Source organism: Fonsecaea erecta (assembly GCF_001651985.1).
Source record: "Fonsecaea erecta strain CBS 125763 chromosome Unknown Scaff2, whole genome shotgun sequence".
Lineage (NCBI taxonomy): Eukaryota > Fungi > Ascomycota > Eurotiomycetes > Chaetothyriales > Herpotrichiellaceae > Fonsecaea > Fonsecaea erecta.
This window is the reverse complement of record NW_017387245.1, coordinates 1015965-1037964: the sequence shown is the minus strand read 5'-3', so window position 1 is coordinate 1037964 and position 22000 is coordinate 1015965. Positions and strand designations below refer to the sequence as shown.

At 53.1% G+C, this 22000-nt stretch overlaps 7 protein-coding genes across 7 annotated transcripts; 4 read left to right on the top strand and 3 right to left on the bottom strand.

Annotated features, from left to right (window-relative positions):
- Positions 1-281: 281 nt before the first annotated feature.
- AYL99_02140 (hypothetical protein) lies at positions 282-5681 on the bottom strand (the record flags this gene model as incomplete). Its single annotated transcript, XM_018833656.1, has 1 exon — positions 282-5681. One exon carries the CDS (start codon positions 5679-5681, stop codon positions 282-284), a length of 5400 nt encoding a protein of 1799 aa, XP_018696280.1.
- Positions 5682-6156: 475 nt separating this feature from the next.
- On the top strand, positions 6157-8268 carry AYL99_02139 (hypothetical protein; the record flags this gene model as incomplete). Its single annotated transcript, XM_018833655.1, has 1 exon — positions 6157-8268. The coding sequence occupies one exon, from the start codon at positions 6157-6159 to the stop codon at positions 8266-8268; it is 2112 nt and encodes a 703-aa protein (XP_018696279.1).
- Positions 8269-9085: 817 nt separating this feature from the next.
- AYL99_02138 (hypothetical protein) lies at positions 9086-11086 on the bottom strand (the record flags this gene model as incomplete). Its single annotated transcript, XM_018833654.1, has 1 exon — positions 9086-11086. One exon carries the CDS (start codon positions 11084-11086, stop codon positions 9086-9088), a length of 2001 nt encoding a protein of 666 aa, XP_018696278.1.
- A 1622-nt stretch (positions 11087-12708) lies between these two features.
- On the top strand, positions 12709-15575 carry AYL99_02137 (hypothetical protein; the record flags this gene model as incomplete). Its single annotated transcript, XM_018833653.1, has 7 exons — positions 12709-12853; positions 12899-13043; positions 13098-13777; positions 13828-14043; positions 14095-14178; positions 14232-15081; positions 15137-15575. 7 exons carry the CDS (start codon positions 12709-12711, stop codon positions 15573-15575), a joined length of 2559 nt encoding a protein of 852 aa, XP_018696277.1.
- A 1362-nt stretch (positions 15576-16937) lies between these two features.
- On the top strand, positions 16938-18061 carry AYL99_02136 (hypothetical protein; the record flags this gene model as incomplete). The annotated part of the gene is made up of 2 exons (XM_018833652.1): positions 16938-16950; positions 17022-18061. The coding sequence occupies 2 exons, from the start codon at positions 16938-16940 to the stop codon at positions 18059-18061; spliced, it is 1053 nt and encodes a 350-aa protein (XP_018696276.1).
- Positions 18062-18779: 718 nt separating this feature from the next.
- On the bottom strand, positions 18780-19331 carry AYL99_02135 (hypothetical protein; the record flags this gene model as incomplete). The annotated part of the gene is made up of 1 exon (XM_018833651.1): positions 18780-19331. The coding sequence occupies one exon, from the start codon at positions 19329-19331 to the stop codon at positions 18780-18782; it is 552 nt and encodes a 183-aa protein (XP_018696275.1).
- A 743-nt stretch (positions 19332-20074) lies between these two features.
- Positions 20075-21517, top strand: AYL99_02134 (serine/threonine-protein phosphatase 4 catalytic subunit B; the record flags this gene model as incomplete). The annotated part of the gene is made up of 3 exons (XM_018833650.1): positions 20075-20091; positions 20177-20665; positions 20719-21517. The coding sequence occupies 3 exons, from the start codon at positions 20075-20077 to the stop codon at positions 21515-21517; spliced, it is 1305 nt and encodes a 434-aa protein (XP_018696274.1).
- Positions 21518-22000: the final 483 nt, after the last annotated feature.

Genomic DNA, 22000 nt, shown 5'->3' with positions numbered 1-22000 from the left:
CACTGAGCACAAGGCACCACCCACAGGTACCTCAGGCACCGCAGTGGCTGCAGGGGAGGAAGGAAGATCTGATTTTTGAGGGATGTTCTCGGAGACGTCCGTCTCATGAACCCACAATGACTATACAGACTGTGCCCATGATCTCATTTTACCTTGTACGAAGAATCCACAAGGATATGTACGTTACAACCACCTGCTCCGTTTCATGTCTCACTCTCTCGGTATTTCCGACGAACATGCCAGATCGTGCCAGAGTATATACAGGACAGATCCTCGCCGACCTACTTGCCAGCATCTCGGATCCACTTCGCTGCCCTGGCTTTGACCTCCTCAACCAGCCGTTCATCTCCTTCCTTCTCCTCGAACTCCATCCATCGTTTGAAGAAGTATTTGGCCTGCTTGGGTTTCAATTTGCCGCCAAATATTCGCTCAAACAGCCCTCGCACTTGCTCTTTGTTCTCCTCTCCTAGCTTGAGCTCCAAGTCGAGAAGCACGTTGAATAGATCCACCCTCTTCGGGAAGGAACTGATCAACCCTTCGAAGATGGTGCGTCCCCGCTCTGCTAGCCCGTGGGAAGATTTGAACTCAAGCTGTGCGAATTTCAAGGTAACGTCAAAGTGCGTGAATCGCGGTAGTGTCTGAAGCGCTCGCGGGAGGAGAGCCCGGCCTTTCTCTGCGTCGCCCACCGTGTCGAATAAGAAATGCGCATAATTAACCCACATCTTGGGGTCCTGCGTGAATTTCTTCAACATGCGTTGGAACATGTCGTCTGCCTTGTCCTGTTTGCCAGATTGAATGTAGATGCTGGTCAACCGTGAGTAGATCTCTTGCGGGTCGTTGTACTCGCACGCCCGTTGGAACATGGCCTCAATACTTTCGTCGTCTCCATAGGCATTTTCTAAGTTGAGCAGTGCCACCCAGACGTTGAGCTTTTCTTCTTCTTGACCCAGGCCGATGGCTTTCAGTGCCCGTTCACCGATCTGGCGTGCTTGGTCGACGTCCCCTAGGTCAAGGTGGAAGGCCATGTACTGGAGCCAGAGGAGCGAGGAATCCGGTTCACCAAGGAGTAGCCGCTCGAAGTCGTCCACCGACTGAGGTCCGTTTACGTCCAGGTCTGCCGTTCGGTCGACTTGGATTTGTGCTCGCTTCTTTCGCTTCTTGGGTGCTTTGGCTGAATCTTCGGCTTCTGAATCAGACGCTTCAGTCGCTCGCTTGTTCCGTGTGTTTTCGGAAATGCCGTACCAGTCAAACCCTCCCACGGAGAGACCTTTGTTGCTGGTCGGCTTCGTGGCGTCAAGTAAGACCGTGCTGCCTCTTTGGTCGTCTTCAGATTCCTCGAACTCATCTTCAAGCCTATCGTCAGCGTCCTCTGCGTCTCCTTCCGAATCTTGCTCGTCCTCATCTTGGGGTGACACTTCTTCATCGTCTCCGGAGACGTCTCCTTCCTGGCCGAGAATCACGCCACCTTCCTCGGCTTCACCCTCAGATTGAGAATCACTTTCACCGTCTTCTGTAACATCACCAAAGTATGAGGCTTTCATGCCAAAATTGATGCGGCGTTTCGCAGTATCGATCTTCAGGACCTTGGCCTTGACTCTGTCCCCCTCGCTGAACAACTTGCCGACATCTCCGACCCGTTGTTCAGCGATCTCGCTTCGATGACAGAGTCCACGCACGTTCTCGGAATTGTCCACGAGAATGAAAACCCCGAAGGATTCGACTTTGACGACCTTGGCAGTCACGATGTCTCCGACCTTCAAGTCGTTGAAGGTAAGGGACGCTTTGTAGTCAGGTTTCAGTGCAGACTCCTTCAAGCTAATTTGGACATGACCGGATTCCTTGTCGACCATTATGACCCTCCCTTTCACAAGCTGATCACGCTGAAAGTGATCCTTCCACTCCTTGAGATAGCTGTCCGACAGGTTACTAACCCGGACAAATGCTGTGATCCCATGGCCCAGTGTCACAAAAACACCTTTATCGGCCACGTTGCTGATGAAACCACGAACGATGTCATTGACAGCCAACTGTTCGAGTGAAGTGATTTCTCGGTCGGTAACCGCCATTGACGAGCTGAGGACTTTCGATGGCCGCGTTGACAAGTTAACCTTTTTGTTGGGAGCATCCACTTTGAGCACGCAGACCCGAAGAACATCATTTTTCTGGTACTTTGCTGGGTTCGCTTGAGCGTAGTCGTCTGCCATGTCGATCAACTCGACAACACCCACCACCTGCTCACTAAGCTGGACGACGATGTTGTGGTCCGTAACCTTCGTCACCCGACCAGGTAGCACAAGACCCGCCGAAATATTCGCAAACGTCAAAGAGCTGGCCGTTCCATCTGAGCGTCCAGTCAGGTCCAGATGTCCTTTCTCGGCGTCCACATTGAGCACTCGGACCCGAAGAGCAGAGCCTAGAGGGAAGTTGTGAGACAGATTGGCAGCAAGCGACAGATCGTCGGAGATGTCGAGGGCTCGAATTCTTCCACGAATGGTGGGTGAAATATTGACCCACACACATTCGTCGGAGATGTTGTTGATGAAAGCAAGCCATGGTGATCCGACTGTCATGTCTTTTAATGTCAATCGGGCTTGCTCTGGACCCGAGACTGAGCTTGGTTTGCAGGTGAGTTCAAATACAATGTTCTTCCCTTTCCGATGGGTCAGCGGCAGAAACCTGTGGTTTCTCGTGTCATGTGCTCCAAGCACTCGAACAATGAGTTCTTGTTTCGAAGAGAATTGCCTCAATGGTTTCTTCCGGTCTTTGATGTCCTTCCAATCGTCAAATACCTCCGAAACGTCGATGCGTCCTTGCACATCTTTGGCTATTTCAACATTGATCTGTGTCTCTTTGACGGAGACAATCCTTGCTTTTGTGACCTTCCCGACGGATAAATCTTTGACGGTTTCAAGACTCGCATCTACTGGATTGATGAGCTTTGGAAAATCCTCTGGAGCCTCAGGCCTGCTCGACATGTCTGTATCAGCAGCGAGAGTCTCTCTCATTGTGAGCCAGAAGCGAGGTGTCGCACCCCTATAATCAATGGACAGGACTCTGGCCGTTATAGGTTGTAGTTTAACCATCCCGAAGTCCGGCTCGTTTTCAGCCTCGACAGGTACTTGAGACTTGGTTATCAGCCCGGTTATCCCAGCAGCAAAGCCCACAAAGACACCATCTTCTGTGATATTCTTCACGAAGCCGGTCACAGTTGCATTGGGCTGAAGTTGCTCATAGCCTCGGAGCAAGGTGCTATCTTGCGCGGCTTTGACCAGACTCTGTTTGTTGGAGATTAAGACCAATCTCCTCTTTGCCAGGACCTGCAATATGAGCACGTTTTCTAGTTTCTGGCCAACTCGAACTTTGGTGATTGCGGATTCTCGCTTCTTGAGAGATCCATCGGCGATATGATCAAGAGTCAACCGCGCAATAGCGTCGGATCCTTCTAAGCGCAACAACACGTCGTTTTGAGATTTTTCAAATATGGTGCCATTGGTAAGGGTGCCTGGTTGCAATGTCGCAAGGATGCTTTCGGTCGATGCACTTGGTGCATTGATCTCTCTGCACGATACCGTCAAGCGCTTTTCCGGAGCGTTGATGCTGATCGCGTTTACTGAAACAACCTGACCGACCCGGAAATGCTCCGTGGCGTCTTTGATGTATGCTTCGCTCATCTCAGACACGGGCAGAAATCCTCTGACCGGGCCGTAGAATCGAACGACCGCACCAAGGCGGTCGACCTTAGTCAATGTTCCTACTGTGGAATCACCGGTTTCGATATCTTCGAAGCGTAGCCATGGTTTCTGGTCATTGTTCACCAGAGCTTTCTTAAGTGTAAGACTCAGACGGCGCCGGATCGGATCAGTGGACAAGACTCGAGCAGTAACGGCCTGACCCTCCCTGAACTTCTTCTCTGGATGCTTCAAATCAACATCGGACATGTGTATTTGAGGCACAAGACCGTTCAGGCCCTCTCCTAGGGTGATCAACAGGCCTTGAATTCCGCTTGGACCGACCAGCAATTTTTCAATCGTTCCTTGGACGACCGCACCAAGAGGAACGTCGTCGAATCTCAGGAACGGGCGTTCAATCACGCTCTTCTGAGCGGACAATATGTAGAGGTTGTCCAGGGGATTGTATTCAAGTACTCGAACCTTGTGTTCGGATCCAAGCTTAAACGGGCCGCTGGTTTCGGAAACGGTGTCCAGCTTCTTGTCTGAAAGACGAGATACGTGGGCAAAGCCTATATCATCTTGGTTTAGCTGCAGGTAGACACCTAGCCCTGGCTCAACGCGAATGACTGATGCTTCATCGATGGTGGAAGACAAGGCCAGTTTCCCGCCTTCTCCCTCGGCGGCCTCGCTGGCATCACTCAATTCGACGACGTTGTCTAGCACAGAGAATCCCAGCTTCTTCACGTCCGAAAGGGGGAAATTGAAGATCAATCGACCAGTAATCTTTTTGCCGACCTGGTATTGAGCAAGAAACGTTTGTCGATCCTTAAACGAGCCTGAATGAACAATGTCGGCCGTGACGTCTAACATGCCCATGATCTTTCCTGAAATTCCAGCATCCGTAACATGGCTGATTAAGATCTCTGCTTTTGTACCTGGAAGGAAAGTATCCACAGAGGGAGCAGATTTCATGACTGGCGCTTTGGTGAGGTCTGCCGAAAGCTTTACCACCTTGTTGTTGGAGCTCATTTCGAGAACGTGGCACAGTAGAACGGCGCCAGTTTTGATAGTCGATAAAGAGCTGCCACTGGGCAGCTGCTTTCTGGGGATGAACCCGCGCACATTACCGTCTTCTAGCGCCAGCTCTACCACCAGCCCATGGTCTTCGACACTGCTCACAGAGACTTGGACAACGGCGCCATTGACGAGTTTCGACCGGTCCAAGCCAATGTTGGTCAGCGCTGGCTCAACAGACAGCTCGATTCGTTTTCGAACAGGAGATTTCGATCCTGGCTTCTCCTGCTCTGTAGAGGTCACAGCGACCCGCAGGTATTGATGAACACGGAAATATCCTGGTAAAGCGATGTCCTGCTCTTCGTCTCGGTCGCTTTCACTATCATTGTGCTCTTCATCATCCTGATCGAGAAGGCTTTGTATCTTTTGACTCAGTTGTGGTGAGATTGCCGTCAACGGCACGTAACCCACCAGGTTATTTGGTAGGGCCACAGTCAGCGCCCTTTGGCTTATAGACGTGATCTGGCCGAGTATGAGAGAGCCTGTAGTAATCCTTTTATAGCTGAGGCCACCGATTTGAACCTCTGAGTCTGTCCCGGTCGCTGAGGCTGCTGCCAGTTTCTTGTCTTTGCGCCGTCTTTTTTCTCGTTTCTTCGCTGGCAATTCCTCTCCGGAGTTGTCATCCTCGTCTGTTCCGACGTCTGGCCTTGCGTCCCTATCTCCGAACAGGTCCTGCGAATGCTTATGTTCCGTGTCTGCATCTTCGGCTACTCTTGCTCGAATTTGCTTACGCTCTAGGGGAGTGAGTAAACTCGCACCGCCTCGAGGAAAAGCCGGTTGTTCTTTGGTGAGGATAGAGACTGGCTTCGGTTTGGGGGTCTTGCTCTGTTCTTGTTCCGCAGTCGCTTTGCCGCTCTTTGCATCGGAATTGGACCTGGGCCGTTTATTTGGTTGCTTCGGCGTGGTATCCTCCGATTTCCGCTTTGAAGAGCCCATATCGACTCTTGAGACACAATAATCTCAGTGACATAGGCAGCAGGGGATTGCTGCCGTCCAAAAGGCTTCAATTCGCCCTGAAATGTGATCTTTGCTTGCGGGCTGAGTTGTGTGTGACCACGGAAATTTTTCTGGGACGCCAGAATGCAGTCAGGGAAGAGGTCCGATTCCACCAATCAAAATCTCGGACGCCATAGTGCGGAGAAATTTTCTCCGACCACGTCTCGGCTAACCTTCCCGCATGGTATCAATTTAAGACGCGTCTGACGCTGCCCGCTACGCGTCGCGAGCTTCTCCAGCTCCAGCCTCCGCGGGTCTTTTTCATACCTCCTCCCAATTGCCACCTGACAGCTTCCCTTTCTCAATCTTATTCTTCTGTGCCTACCGAAGCTCTAGAACAAAGCAATGTTCTTCTCAATTTGACGGCAACAAGAACTCAAGATCGTCACTGGACCTGCACCTCGAAGCTACCTCTATGGACCATACACCAGAGAGGCCCGTCCGGTCAGAGAATGTCACGTTCGCCATTGCACCCAACAACATCCGGAGTCCACGTCGAAGTAGTAGGATCAAGAAGAATCCCTCCATCACTCCGAAGCGTTTCACTCGATTCTTCACGCCAAGAATCCAGAATGTAAAGCGTTCCACTCGAACCTCGAGGAAAGCCTTGCGAGAACTTTCTGCCGTTAACCTCAACAGTCGATTAGGAGGTAGTCATTCTCTGGGAGTCACTGTCGGCGAACATGAAAACCCTCCGTCGAAAAAGAGAAAGCTCTCCTTCACGTCGATATCCTCTATCCCGTCCTCACCAATCAAAATTAACTGTGGATTTCCCAGCAGCACGGCGGGAGATGGGGCGTCGGCAGATGTGAAGGTCGACGATGCTGCCTTTTACTCGGAGACGGATGACGAGGATGAAGAAGCATCGCTGCGATATCCTCCACGGATAGTTCGCTATCAATCCTCGAGCACCTCTGCAGGGTTGTTGTCACGACAACTTGGGAGAAGAAAAGAGATAGCTTTTGGTAATGAAAGCAGTCTATGGCAGCATGAAACTTCAAGATTCTACAGTCTGCCAGAAGACCTCTTCACCAGTCCCTCGTTCGATGTTCAACCTCGAGCGCTACCATTCTGCGTTACCAGTTTCAACCACCAACAATCTGTCGCGATCGGAAATGAGGATGGTCTGGTCGAAATATACCAAGCTTCGGAACGGTCTCCCGATAGTGCTCGGAGCTTACGACTTCAGTCTTGCATGTATCCTCATGACAATGCCATAATGGATATGGAATTTTCACGTGATGATCGACTTCTCGCAACAGCGTCAGGAGACCAAACTTGTCGAATAATTGATGTGGACACCCTAACCTCCACCCATACATTGATTGGCCATATGGGGTCCATAAAACGCGTGCAATGGCAGCCTGGTTCGGGAGACCAAGTGCTTGCGACCTGCTCCCGAGACGGTAGTGTTGGGCTGTGGGATCTCCGTTGTGGCCAACCGGTGGGAACATTGGAACTCATGCCCCTGCAACGGGCACCTCGCTTTCTTGAGACCAGCCGACAAGTCAACACTCAAGTCACGATACGGGATGCCCACACCTCTTGGGACAAGCTCAAACTCGTGAATGGCAAGCGCCAAGTTGCTGGGTTATCTTCCAGGGTTGATTTTGCGGTCACCACCTGTGCATTCATCAGTGACACTCGTCCACATATGCTTGCGACTGCTTCGGAGCACAACGCCATTATCAAACTGTGGGACATGCGTGCATCATACAAACAACGATCCGGCAGACCTAATCCGGTGTCTGCTACCCTTGAACCGGAGAGCCATGAAACTATTCGTCCCTTCGGCGTGACTGCCATGACTACGAACACTGACGGTTCCAGGCTGTATACTCTCTGTCGGGATAATACCATCTACGCCTATTCAACTGCTCATCTCGTGCTCGGTGGATGTCCAGAGATGTCACCGACGTCGAGTCACCCTTTTCGAACCTCTCGCAAGGCGGGGCAGGGACTGGGTCCCTTGTATGGCTTCCGTGATCCTCTCCTGCGCTTGGGGTCTTTCTACGACAAGCTCGCTCTCCGCCGCAAGACAAGCGAGAATACGGAACTCCTGGCGGCCGGCTCAGGCGAGGATTGTGCAGTCATATTCCCAACCGACGAGCGTCATCTGACAAAAGCTGCACGTCGTCGTCCTCCACCTGTCTCCCTCCTCGATGCCTCATCGCGCTCGACGCGACCTTCCCTGCCTCAGCGGACCTTATCAAGTAACTTGCTCTCCAATTCCTTACTGGCGCCAGCTCCCCTGCACGAGGTCAGCACGGAAGGCCAATGTCCCATCTACTATACGGGCACGCCGCTCATTAACGGCCATAGAAAGGAAGTCACCGCAGTTGCCTGGGTCCATCAGAACGGCCAACTCGTCACCGTTGCTGACGACTACACAGCAAGATGCTGGTACGAGGACGATCCAGACAAGGCGCGGGCGCTAAGGCTGAACACGGAGCGGGACGGGCGGAGAAGCCAGAGTGGGTGGGCAGCGGTCCGACAGGGATTTGATGACGACGAGGACGATGACTGACGCAGCCACGATGACAATCCAGCAATCGAAGAATCAACCGACGGCTTGTAGACGGAGTCAAGGCTGCAGAAAAGCCAACGTATGTGAGAAGCAGCAGATCCTCACTGCATCTGTCTGTGTTCGAGTCTGGAGCTGTTAGCGTTTGTACTCGCGTGTGAGCGTGGCCCCCGGGCTCTCTTTGGGATGGGATCGGAAGCTCTAGGATAGGATACATAGTTTTCGTTTTGGGAAGTCCACTATCTGTCAGTCCCTTACTTACTCATTCGCTCAGCGGGTCAGTTGCATACAAGCGGCGAATCCTCTCACATTAGAAATAACCTCTGCCTTGTTGTGTATAGTGCCGTAGTGTCGAGCAAGCAGTCATGCACTCATACCCTCCCTCCTCCGTGGTCGTGGTAGAGCTTTACGTGCAAGGCACCGAGTACGGCAGTTCGTTTGAAGACAGAAAGACAGCAGGATAGAGGCAAGTCTTGTTCTATCGACATTCAGATAAATCGAGCACTGTTACTCTGATCGTTGGTTCCTCGGGGATCCCCTCTGCTGTCTGGGTCATACGATTTGGGCGTCGTGTCCCAATATGCCTCCGTTGGAGAACAAGACCTGCTTATAATCCATGTGCCGGCCCTCTACCATACAACGCCCGTAAATTTACAATTGCTTTTGAAAAGGTGTCGATGAATCCTAACACAAAATGCCATACCCAATCCTCGTAACTCATTACCTTGCGACTCTCACTTTTTTCCTTCCAACTACCACCCGGTACTTCGGTCAGGTCATGTTAACCCGTTAGGGAGATGCTCATCAAGGGAGAGCCTGATCATCGCTGCCGTACCGTGCCACCACAGGTACATTCCCTAATTAGTCGCTTCAACTCAGCATTTTCCTGAAGGAGCTTATAATTCTCTTCCTCCACCCGTATCAATTCCATCTTATATTGCTCCACGGTTTCGGCGCCGAAAACACGCGAGGAAGTAAGCTTCTGGACTCCGTCGCCAGCGCTTGCTCCCATAATGTTGCCTGTGCCTGTGACAGGGTCAGGGGCGGTACCGATGCGTTTCTTGCTTGACAGCAGTACAGCAGGCGCATTGGGACCCGGGCTAGCACTGGCGGTGGAGCGGTTCGTGGTACTGACACTGGACCCTGACGTGGGCGGCCTTTTAACAGAGCCAAAAGATAGCACTGACGACGACGTAAGGGGCCTGTTCTCGTCGGTTCGAGGCTGAACATTGTTCACCTGTTCGGGATTTTGTTCGGACAAGATACCTGATAGGCCAGGCCGTGGGGTTTTGTGCCGGCGGCTCAGGCTGCGGCCGAGGCTGGGAAAAAGGCGAGGCCCTTCTCTCTCCCTGATGCTGCCAGTCAACGCTGGGGCTTCCCGAATTGTTCCAGTTGATCGAGTCAAGCCCGAGAGCAATTTGGTCGGGGATAGACCACCCTTCTTCTTTGCTTCATGTTCGATGCGGAGAGAGTCCAAAATAGTTGATGCCGCAGGTTCCATTTCACATATCTCAGCGATGATCTTTCTGGCTTTCTCCAGAGTTCGTATGGCAACGGTGAAATTCGAAGGCACATGCGGAAGCATAGTGTCGATGTAAAGGCCATATCTGGAGATACGCTGAGCTGGCTCCATAAGCAAGGAAGGGGCCTGCTGAATTGATGTAGTGCCTTCTCTCAGGAATTGATCGAGATTTGAGGAGATTTGGGAGTGCAAGTCGAGATATTCGCGGTAGGGCATGGGAAATTTCGGAAAGTGGTTTAAAAGCACTTTGGCAAAACTGTAGATGCCCATAGGATCTTTGGCATTGGCAAGGAGTTGCGGATTCGCTTGTGCAGAATCCAGGAAGGTCAATGCGGCATCCTCAGAACAGTGAAGAGCCGTCTCGATATCGTCGAGGAAAGCCAGATTCAAGTCCTTGATCTGATCTAGCAGAGAAGGAAACTGGAGCATGGCATTTACAGCCTTCTGGTTGCGCGAACTCGAGAATTTAGAGCTCAGGGACTTCGGAGTACGACCCTGATTAGTGACCAATTCGATCAAGGATTGAAGACGGGTGATGTATCTATCTTCAGTATCCACAAACTCGCACATCTTGAAGCGTAACGATTCCAGTTGCTGCACCGAGTGCGTTGGGTCCAGTGTCGAGCTCGCCTTTCGTGTTGCTGGTGTAGATATGGACGGAGAGCGTTTTGCATGATTACTGGGTATCCTTTTGGACTGGGTGAAGGCGTGATTGACGCGACTAATACCCTGAGTGCCAGTTTCGGAGGGTAGGAAGGAGGGTCGGGTCTTCCTGATCGAAGCCGGAGGTCTGGTGGGTGTCTGGGGACTCGCAGGTCTTTCTTTGGAAAACGGGCGGAGAGCCTCGACTACCTCTTCGGTGTTTATGACTTTGCACATCCGGCATGTAACCTGAGCAGCATGTGTCTGCCCCCATTTCAGAGCAATCCCGTGATGCAGGTTCTCCTCAGCAATAGCATTCTTGACTTCCGTTGGCACTTCGGAGAAGTAGCGACAAAGCGCAAAGGCAATCCCCCGGGACACATCATCTCGTTGTTTGTCTTCTGGTAGCTTGTGGACGGCAGAGTAGTAGTTGCTGTTCGGGGCGACTGAGAATGCACCATAGCTCTTGAACCCGGCCGCGGAGAGAATGGTGGTTCGAATCCGCGAAGTCGAGGCCAGAGAGCCCACAGCTTGGACAGGGTAGTAGAAGACGAGGATTCGAGGTAGATACGGAGGATCCTCTGCATAGTAGATCGTGGGTGTTTCTCCCGGACTGAAGATGGCCGACAAGGCGGTGAGGTTGCCCGATTTCGACATGATGGATGACTTGGGGTCAAGAGAAGGAAAGGCTATGCGGGTCGGTCAGGCAAACGGAGGGGAGGAAGCACGGGCGACCATTATCGAGACCAACGGCACCATGGATGAGATGGAGGTCGGGGGACTGATACACAAAAATGCTAGAATTTTGTTATCATGCGGGGTAAAAACGCGTTAGAAAGACAATTGGGCGTGTGGGTGTGGGTGTATGAAGCGTGCGATAGAACTGAGTTCAATGCAATCCGTGAAGCTCAGCGCGAAGCTCTGGAGAGCGCGCCTGCTGTATTATTTTCTTGCTTCATTGGGAATAGTGGCGCCGCCTGAAGATTTCCCGGCCATATAATTTTCCGTCCCGGCATTGCCAAGTCCGCGCAGATCGAAACACCACGTGGACACGGCTCTGTGACACGCCGATTTACCGTGTATTACTGATACTCGGAGCATTCGGAGGGAAAGTGATGCCGCTTTACTTCTGCGTATAGCATCCGGTTATGTTTAGCTTGTCATGGTAGCAGTTAACTACCGCATCAGTGATTACGGAATACGGCACCAATAACACCAGTGGGTGCCAGTGGCTCACTCATGTGGCTTACTCCGTATTTTATCTGAATTACCGGTGCTTGTTTGGATGTCTCGGTCTGGCGCTTGCAGATTCCTGGTGAGGTACTTACACGGTACGCGATGACCATTCACGCTCTTGCAATGCTGGGAACGAAGCTTCATACCAAAGTCTCCTGCCCGCTATTATTGTCTGAACTACGACATCTACGGAGCCCAAAGCAGCCTAGCGTCTCCGGTTGCGGGCCGCTGCCCCTCCTTTACTCTTCCCCCCTCATGCCAGCCTTGAAGCACTCAAGTTGCTGGCAGGAAGCTTCTCCCGCTTGCCCGTCAAGCTGACACGAAACTTCCGCTCATATTTCCGATCCATAATCGTCAGCATCAAGTCCCCGACAAAGAGTGGGATGTGTTTGTACACTCGCCGTTATGCTCCTCGGGTTCGGATCCTTAGTCGTGTCGTCATTGTCAGCAATGCCGGGCTCCCCTCCACATTTGGCTCCGTCTGGCTGAGAATGGTTCGCCAGGAGACCCGTTTGTGATTCACGAATCACCTACCATCCTGCCTCGTTCCTGATCATGAAATCTCTGCGGTTACCTAACATCCCTGTCTGCCCCCCCCCCCTCCGCAGGTCTTGGAAGTGGCATGTGTGTTGTTGACTGATCATGCGTGTTACTCGCATCCATAACGTCAAGGGCTTGGATCCTCGAATCCTCGCCACGGCTCCGGCGCGTTGCCTGACTCCACAGCCGCTTGATGACATCTCCTCACAGGTTCGCCAGCAGGAGAAAAGGCTCAGTGGTTCGGTGGAGTGAGAATAGACATGCTCCTATTGGTAAGTTCACGACTTGCCCTGCCTGGCCAATGGTCCAACCATTCCCGGGGTAAAAGTGGAACCTTGATCCAGCATACGTCGAGTAGTTGTGTCCCGTGGATCAACGGTCATGAATCTCTTTTCCATCTCTACTTACTTTGACTGTGTATATTTGTGGTCGTCCCCCCTGTCAGAATCTACCTGTAACTTGTACTTCACCACCAAGCCTTCTCATATTAACCAGTCGTGACCATGGCCACCCACACTTCAGCCGGTGTGCCAATCCTCGACATTAGGAGCGACAAGTCCGACCAGTCGCTGCTTGAAACCCTCAAGGGGTCTCTCAATCCTCCCAAGGGGCAGCCACGCACGTTCCCGACCTTGCTGCTCTATGACGGTACAGAGGTTCTCGTTGTTTGAGGCACACACTAAACAGTTGTAGAAAAGGGACTAAAGCTGTTTGAGGAGATCACCTATGTGGATGAATATTACCTCACCAATGCGGAAATAGACACTCTTACAAGACATGCCAGCAAGATTGTCGAACGAATTCCAGCCGGCGCTCGTCTTGTTGAACTGGGCAGCGGGTGAGTTGCCCTACGATGTTCAGTTCATCCCAGCTGACGTGGGATGGCTTGTAGGAATCTCCGCAAGATCAACATCCTTCTCAAAGCGTTTGAAGAGGCCAAGAAGAAAGTCGAGTACTATGCCCTGGATCTATCCCTGTCCGAGCTCAAGCGTACCTTCGCCCAGTTGGACGTCAATGCGTTCCGTCATGTCGCTTTCCGGGCACTGCATGGGACCTATGACGATGCTCTGTCGTGGTTGAAGAACTCGGCGACTGCCGCCCGGACTACTTGTGTCATGACCATGGGCTCTTCCTTGGGTAACTTCACTCGCGAGGAGGCCGCTCAGTTCCTTGCTTCCTTCAAGCAAGTTTTGGCGCCTTCGGATTTCGTGTTGGTGGGAATCGACGCGTGCCAGCAGCCTGACCGTGTCTTCCGAGCCTACAACGACTCCCTGAATGTGACTGAGCGCTTTTACCGCAACGGTCTTACCCATGCCAATAATATCCTGGGCTACGAGGCTTTCAAGCAGGATGAGTGGCAGATCGAAGGTCTGTATGATGAAAAGCTGAACAAACACCAAGCTTCATACGTGGCCTTGAAGACGATCAACAACAAAGACTTTTCCTTCGAGAAGGGTGAGAAGGTCCATCTAGAGGACGCCTTTAAGTACTCCGAGGCGGAATGTGATGCTCTCTGGCATACCTCTGGGCTAATTCCTCAGATGTCTTACGGCAACAAGACAAATGATTATTGTGAGTCTATTGTGCAGCACGCTTGACTTTATACTGACTCTGCTGCTCAGTCATCCATCTTTTGTCACCGTCCACTATCAACTTCCCCACAAAGCCAGCAGAGTTTGCTGCGAGCCCTGTCCCTTCCCTGGACGATTGGCGACAACTATGGGCGGCTTGGGATACAGTGACCCGGTCCATGGTTCCGAAGGCCGAGCTGCTCAACAAGCCGATCAAGCTACGAAACGACTTGATCTTTTACCTGGGTCACATTCCTACGTTTGCAGGTATGTGAAGCTGCTGACCACAGCTTCGAATGAAACTGACGTTCTACATAGACATTCACTTTATGAAGGCCACGAAAGAGAAGGCGACAGATCCGGCATACTATGTGTCCATATTTGAGCGAGGAATTGATCCAGGTATGTCCGCCAACCAGCCATTTGACCAAGATCCAAGACTGAAGGCGCATCAGATGTGGACAATCCGGAAGTCTGCCATGACCACAGTGAGATCCCGGACTCTTGGCCGCCCTTGGAGGAAATCTTGAACTATTCGCAACGCGTTCGAGAACGTATCAGCGAGAGCATTTACTCCGGTCGGGCTTACACTGACCGCAAGCTCAGCCGTGGCTTGTGGCTTGCGTATGAGCATGAGGCCATGCATTTGGAAACCTTCCTCTACATGTTGCTCCAGAGCGAGCGCGTCCTACCGCCACCTGGACGAGATCGGCCAGACTTCAAAGCCTTGGCCGGCGAGGCTCGCGCGAATCGTACCCCGAACAAATGGCACCATATCCCTGCGAGCAAGGTCAAGATTGGATTGGACGACCCAGAGAACAACGAGGGGCCTGACAGATACTTCGGCTGGGATAACGAGAGGCCATCCCGCACAGTCGCCGTCCACGATTTTGAGGCTCAGAGCCGTCCCATCAGCAATGGCGAGTACGCTCGCTTCTTGGAAGTTACCCACAAAGAGTCTTTACCAGCTTCGTGGACAACCTCCCAGGCAGCTACGGGTCCCAATGGGACCAACGGTACAAACGGCACCAACGGTGTGAATGGCCATTCCCAGGGCGAGCAAGAGATGGCCAGCCGCTCCTTTGTCGAGGGCAAGGCTGTCCGAACCGTCTACGGCCTCGTCCCTCTCGAATATGCCATGGACTGGCCGGTGATGGCTTCGTACGATGAATTGGCGGCTTATGCCGAATGGTCCAATGGGCGCATTCCCACGCTTGAAGAGGCTCGGAGCCTTTACCAGTACGTCGAGAACCAAGACAGCGTCTTGCAGAAGGTTACCAGCAAGTTAATTTCAGCCGTCAATGGGTAAGTCTACACGACTCACGGAATATAAGTGAATATATAAGGCTGACTATCACAGCCACCTGTCCAACGACGGCGTCCAGGAGACACCTCCATCAGGCCGTCAGTCGAACGGTGTTGTCAACGGTAGGGCAGAAAGTTCCTCACTGGACCCCAATGAGCTTTTCGTCGAGCTGGGCGATCGTAACGTTGCCTTCCGCCACTGGCATCCAACGCCCGTGACCGGCAACGGCGACCGATTGCGTGGACAAAGCGATCTTGGAGGCCTGTGGGAATGGACTAGCACACCGTTGGCGCCACACAAAGGGTTCAAGGCCATGGATCTCTATCCCGGGTATACGGCCGACTTCTTCGATACCAAGCACAATGTTTGTCTCGGCGGCAGCTGGGCTACTGTGCCGCGAATCGCGTTGAGGAAGACCTTTGTCAACTGGTATCAGAGAAACTACCCCTATGTTTGGTGTACGGCCAGATTGGTCAGGGATGTGACGGCCTGAATGGCGGCGGAATCCGGATTGGAATGCAGTCGCCCGATTTTTCAGTTTGCTTTCCTCACTCCTTCCCTTGGACGATTGGAGCATCAGACGCTGTTCTTTACTCTAGCCACCTGAAAGCAAACTTTGATTTGAGGGCCATCATCTATCTACTGTCGCTTTTCTAGGCTCTGACGAGGCCAAAGGTCGCTCCTTCTCTGGATGGCTATAGCAAATTTGATGTATTAGGCAATGACCCAAGGTCAACACCACCAGGCACTGCCGCTCACTCATTCTGCTCGGTGTGATACACATATTTATCTACTGGCAATGGAACAAAACTTCTCAGCTCATCATGCCCTCTCTGTTGTCTAGTCCTTCCCAGCCTCATCTCGCCACCCTTCTTCTCTGCGGGATCACACAGCTGACCATCTCCACCGAGTTGCAGTTGCCCGAAATGCCAGTGACGACGTGGACCTCATGTACCGTACCTCCATCACCCATTTACCTGGTCGATCTCATTATGCCCTCTTCCTTTGTTCTGGACAACAGTGTCATGGAACATCACGCAGGCATCGCCTGTCTGTTGATACCTTTGTTGAATACCCACTCACGACCTGGTGTCCAGACACTTCATCCTCTGCAAACCCCCAGCTCAAACTATTCATACCCCATCATTCGTAGGGAAGCGAGACATTCATTATACGTTGCTGCTGCACATGCAGACAGGTCTTCACCGGATACCTCGTGATCCTCCTGCGTTCGATGCCTCACCTCGTTCCTTTTCTGCCGAACTGCACAACAAACCTTTCCGAGCATCCTCGTCCGTACACGTTCATCAACGCTTCACGTATTTCGAGGCTCGTTACCCTGTCTGAAATAGTTCCATCTCCCCAGCACCCTCAACGCAGCCCAAGAGCAGAAGAAGTCCCCCACAGCAGCACGCACAGATATATCTATCACACAGCAGCAAGCGATCTGTGACTATGGATCCAGCTGCACCAAACAGCCCATTCAAATGGGAAGCAGCATCTGGGCTCGGTAAGCAAAATGAATCTGGAAATAACCCTTGTGCCCCAAGCCTTGCCATCCTATCAAGACACAAGCGGAGACCACAAGCTAAATGCATGTCACATGTCACGCACCTGTTAGAGCACAGCTGTTATCTCTGTTCCATGAAGATGAGCAACCCTAAGGCGCGACAAACATGCTATGGCGTCCACAGTATCCCTTGCTTTCGCTACCACCAGACCATGCACGCAATCGGCACAAGCCACAACTGCTTCTCCTGCATACAGGCCGATGAATTGCATGAGAATAGGCACAGGAAGGTAAGTGGTGCAGATATCACAAGCTAATAGACCCTGCTCCTTTATGATTTCAACCATGAGTGGTGGACGTTTGTGTGTGATGGAAGGCCCTGTGACAATCAACTGACATTTGCACTTTGATGTACAAAAAAGATTGCAGAGCTTCTTGCCGAGTACAGGATTGCAAATGGCCTGGGTGCAGACACAGCTAGAACGAGGCCACTGCTGGGAGATCTGCCTGTGAACGTCTCTCACGACCAGCAAGCTGTCCAGCCATTTGACGTTGGCAATGATGACTTTGAAGACGAGCAAGATGAACATGACGCCGACGCCTTGACTGTGACTACAGACACCACCACCAGCACGACGGGCGAAAGTGGCCGACGGCTCATACCTGCCCCGAGATTGACCAAGGCTGAAGCTCGAGCGATCAAAAAGGCCGCCAAAGTCGCAAAGTCGCAATCCAAGGCGGCCAAGAACCAACAGAGGCACACTATCAATGTGCGGACTGCAGATGTCTCATTTGTTGCAGAGGTCTTGCATGGCACCAATGCCGGAACAGCAGGACAGCCCGCTGCGACACACCCATTGGCGAGCGACAAGACCATCGAGGAGGTCATTGCAAGAAACATGGGGTTCATCTCGGGCATTCAGGCCCACAAGAAGATGCTACTCTCCAGCATCGCACAGAGGAGAAAGAGTGAGCGTGAAAGGCGCAAGAGCTCGATTGCCGGTGCATTCAATCAGGCTGCCGGCGGGAAGAAGAGGAGATTTAGCGAAGGCATGCATGAATGCGATGCCGACGACGACGAGATGGAGGATTTGCTTGTTGCTGTGTTGGTCAAGCTTGGAGTTGATGGAGGACACGCTCGGTCGAGTAGTTGTCCTGCGAACGCTGCTGCTGCTGCCGCCGCCGTCAACGGGGTCAGCGCGAAGAAAAATGGCGCCGGAGCAGGGATCAATAGAGCGTCTGTCTCTTCTCCACAACAGATCCCCGGCATCGTCACGGCTCTGAAGGCTCTCATGCGAGATGACCTGGAAAGGTTCGAAAATGAGCAACGGGAGACGTGTGTCCGAGCGGGTGGGTTCTGGAGATATGTCGGACGGCCTGTGTTTGAGCGCATGACCAAGATTGCAGAAGAACTGGATTGGAAGACAGGGGTAAAGCTCAAGGAGGTCAACAGGGAAATGGAGGGCTGAGTGATGGCAAGAAAGATGCAAGGAGATATTCAGGACTGGTGGAAGCACGAGTGGAACGATCTGAGATGACATGGACGACATGTTGCGAGTTGTCGGGGACGTGGTTGATTTGCTTTTGCAGTCTCCTTTGACTTTGTTTTGATGCTTGCCAAGGTATGTCCGGGAGGCTGCCAGACGGTGCACCATAGTGTTTGAATACAGAAAAAGGCGACATTTTGCAGGTCAAGATATGTCCATGATGATGTTTCTTTTGTCCATTCATGATCCCCCCATCTTTCATTGTAGCAGCTGTCTCCATCCAACTCGATGCCGCATAGCCATATGCCATCCACAGTCAGCCCTGAGAGAGCATATCCTCGGGTGTGAACCTTCCCGTTCAGTCCGCCACCAATAGATGTGGCAACCGTCAGTGCCTTGGGGTTGGATGAAGGAATTCCTTCGTCTCGGTGCTTCTGGATCGCGGCGTCTTGTCGTAGAGCCAGCTGTATGCAGTGGACATCGTCGGGGCCGCCGTGCCACTCGCCAACCAGTTCGGAGAGCCTTGATATCTGCGTCGTTGGGGGGTGGCTGTTGTCTCTTCACGGATGCTGGAAGGTGTGTTCGTCTATACCTCGCCATCGTTGAGCTCGCTCACTCGCTCACCAAGGGCTGTCAGTGAAATTGTGATGATGCCATCTTCATCATCATCTTCTTCTTCTCCGCCGACCCTTTCCTTTTCTCATCCACCTTCCTTGTCCACAGCGACTTTCCCGCTTTGCTGCTCCTCAAATCCCAGCATCCGCCCAACCCACCCCCGAGGCTTCGGCACGGGGCATTCCCTGGCCGACCGGGCCTCTCGTTCCAACACCTCCGCCTCGGCCTGCAGTTCCCGGAACAGGGCTGCTTCCTCGTCCAGATCCTTCGGGGCGGTCAGGCTCCTCTTCGTAACAATCTGTGGCGCTGTGCGAGGTTGTTGCGGCTGTTGCGGCTGTTGTTGTCGTTGTTCTCCTTCTTTCGTAGCCCGCGACACGCACTGATCTTGTGTTATTTTGCTGCTAGAGGAGAGCCTGTCGACGCCTGGTCTTGTTATTGAGCCTTGTGGTCGTCGGACTACTCGGGTTGGATTTCCCTCTTCATCCAGCTCGATCCGTCCAGCGTCCGCCGCGTAGCCGGTGCGCGGCCGCGGGCAGGGGAAGACGTGCGGGATGCCCACGACTATGAAGGAGGCGAGCAGGGTGCCGGCGAAGAGGGTCGATGTTGCGGTGGAACGCGGGTGTAGATGGGGTGGCATCTTTTCTCTTTCTTTCCTCTCTCTTTTTCTTCTCTTTTTTTAGTTTCTCAATGGGACAGGTTATTGCTGGTTGCAATGGTGCGGGAGCAGAGCTGTGGTGTGATGTGAATCTTTCATTGGCTGGTCGCCATGGGGAGGGTCAGATTTCCGTGGATGAGGATCTTGGGAGATCTGGAGAATGGTTCAAGTGCTAGCTCAGGTCTTGGAATAATTGGCCTGAGAAGGTGAAGTAGTTGCTCTGCACGATCTGATCATATATCGACTGACAGAAAGCTTCAAGCACAGCACAAGCAACAAGCCACTGCAAGCTTCCCTTTTTTGCGGAGATCATCTCAATGTCTGAATGCTCCGCCGTACGTGCTGCCGGCAGCTCTGCCGAGGATCTCCCGAGATGATCGCCGTTGCATATTCCGTATCGTGGCCGAAAAAGTCAAGTATAATACTAGTTGGGCAGCGTGGGTGGGTGATCGCATGCACACCGTCTGTGAACCACCATCAGTGACCCCGGATTCCACAACTACATTCTCTGCCTGTCTGCCCATCTGCCCATCTGTGTCTCCTGCTCTCCGCATCTCGCTGCTTGCCCCCCCGATCCCGCCTCGCTATCGTCGTCGACTCATTTCCTAATTGACGCCATCCATCCCACCGCCACCCTCTCGCACCAACAGTCACACACACAACACACCTCACCTCTCACCCATGTGCTCGAACACTATACGACTCTCCTCATCTGCTCTGCGGTGATGAGTGACCTCGACAAGTAAGTACGCCTCTTGCTCTTGCTGCTGCTGCTGCACCCACCAGCCCATCGCAGGCATGTACTGACCGCACATGTTTCCATCCAGAGCCATTGCGCAACTGCGCGCGTGCCGTCCCATCCCCGAGCCCCAAGTGCGCGAACTCTGCTACAAGGCGCGCGAGCTGCTCATCGAAGAAGGCAATGTCGTCACTGTCGATGCCCCCGTCACTATCTGCGGCGACATCCACGGCCAGTTCCACGACCTGATGGAGCTCTTCCGTGTGGGCGGCGACGTCCCGGACACAAACTACCTGTTCATGGGCGACTTTGTGGATCGGGGTTTCTACAGCCTCGAGAGTTTCCTCCTGCTCCTGTGTCTGAAGGTCCGCTACCCCGACCGCATCACCCTGATCCGTGGCAACCACGAGTCGCGCCAGATCACCACCGTCTACGGCTTCTACGACGAATGTATTAGGAAATACGGGAGTGCGAACGTCTGGCGGTACTGCTGCGAGGTCTTTGACTATCTGGCCCTGGGGGCCTTGATCCTAGGTGCGACCACCGACGTCCCTCCGCCGGCTGGGGGCCCCATGGCGTCGTCTTCTTCCATGTTGAACGACGGCAATACGCAATCCACCCTGCCATCAGAGATGAGGACCTCGAATCCGAGGTGCTCAACGCCAACGGCGAAATCATATCCAAGACCCTCCGTCGCCAGTTCGCCAGCCTCTCGATGGGCAGCCCACAACAATCACAAACCTTTGGTGACGGCAGTCGAATATCTCCCGCCCCGGACGTCGACCTCCCGTCGTCTCTCGATGCCCCCCAGTCCTCACCCAGCCAGCCACCTCCGTCGCTCTTCCAACCTCCCACATCCTCGACCGGCGCGGTCCTCTGCGTCCACGGTGGTCTCTCCCCCCTGGTCGAAACCGTCGACAAAATCCGCCTCATCGACCGCAAGCAGGAAGTTCCCCACGAAGGCGCCATGTGCGATCTCCTCTGGTCCGACCCGGACGAGATTGAGGGATGGGGGCTCAGTCCGCGTGGCGCGGGATTCCTCTTCGGCGCCGACATCGTGCGGCATTTCAACCACAACAACGACCTGTCCCTGATCGCGCGGGCGCATCAGCTGGTCATGGAGGGCTACAAGGAGATGTTCGATAAGACCATCGTGACCGTGTGGAGCGCACCCAACTACTGCTACCGTTGCGGCAACGTGGCCGCCATCCTCGAGCTGGGCGAGGACGGCTCCAACGGCGGCTGCATCCAGCGCGCCAACGGCGACCAGGGCCGCCGGGAACCCGTAGGCGGCGACGGCAGTGGCGGCGGCACCGGCGTGCTCTGGAACCTCGCCACCCCGGGGAGGAGATATCGGGTCTTTGAGGCCGCGCCGCAGGGCACCCGGGGTATGCCTGCGAAGAAGCCGGTCGGGGAATACTTCTTGTAACAATAACATTACCATTACCACCGCCATGAGGTTCAGGTCCAGGTCTAGGTGTTGGTCGAGGGCTTGGGCTAGGTACCCGTCCGTCAAATGCTATAATGATGATTTGGTACCGCATGAGACGCCGAGATGGATGTCCATTACTATTGATCACCGTCTCGCGTCTTGCGTCTTGTTTCTGTATCTATCTTTCCGTGACTAGGAGGCAAGGCAGCATAGAGGTCTAGTCTATGCCTATACTTCCATCCCCTCCCTCCCATCCATCCATCTATCCCACTCACGTCGCCTTGCGTCCGTCCGTAGGGGGAATCTGATTAGATAGATCGTCCAACAAGGGTGGTTGATTGGTTGATTGGTTGGTGTATTTGTTTGCAATGGAACTCGACAAGTAATCGAATCAAGAACAAGAAGAAGAACAACTCGCGCCCGATGAGTGGTGGGAGCATAATATAATGGTAATACTCGTATCGAGTCGAGGTTCGCTGT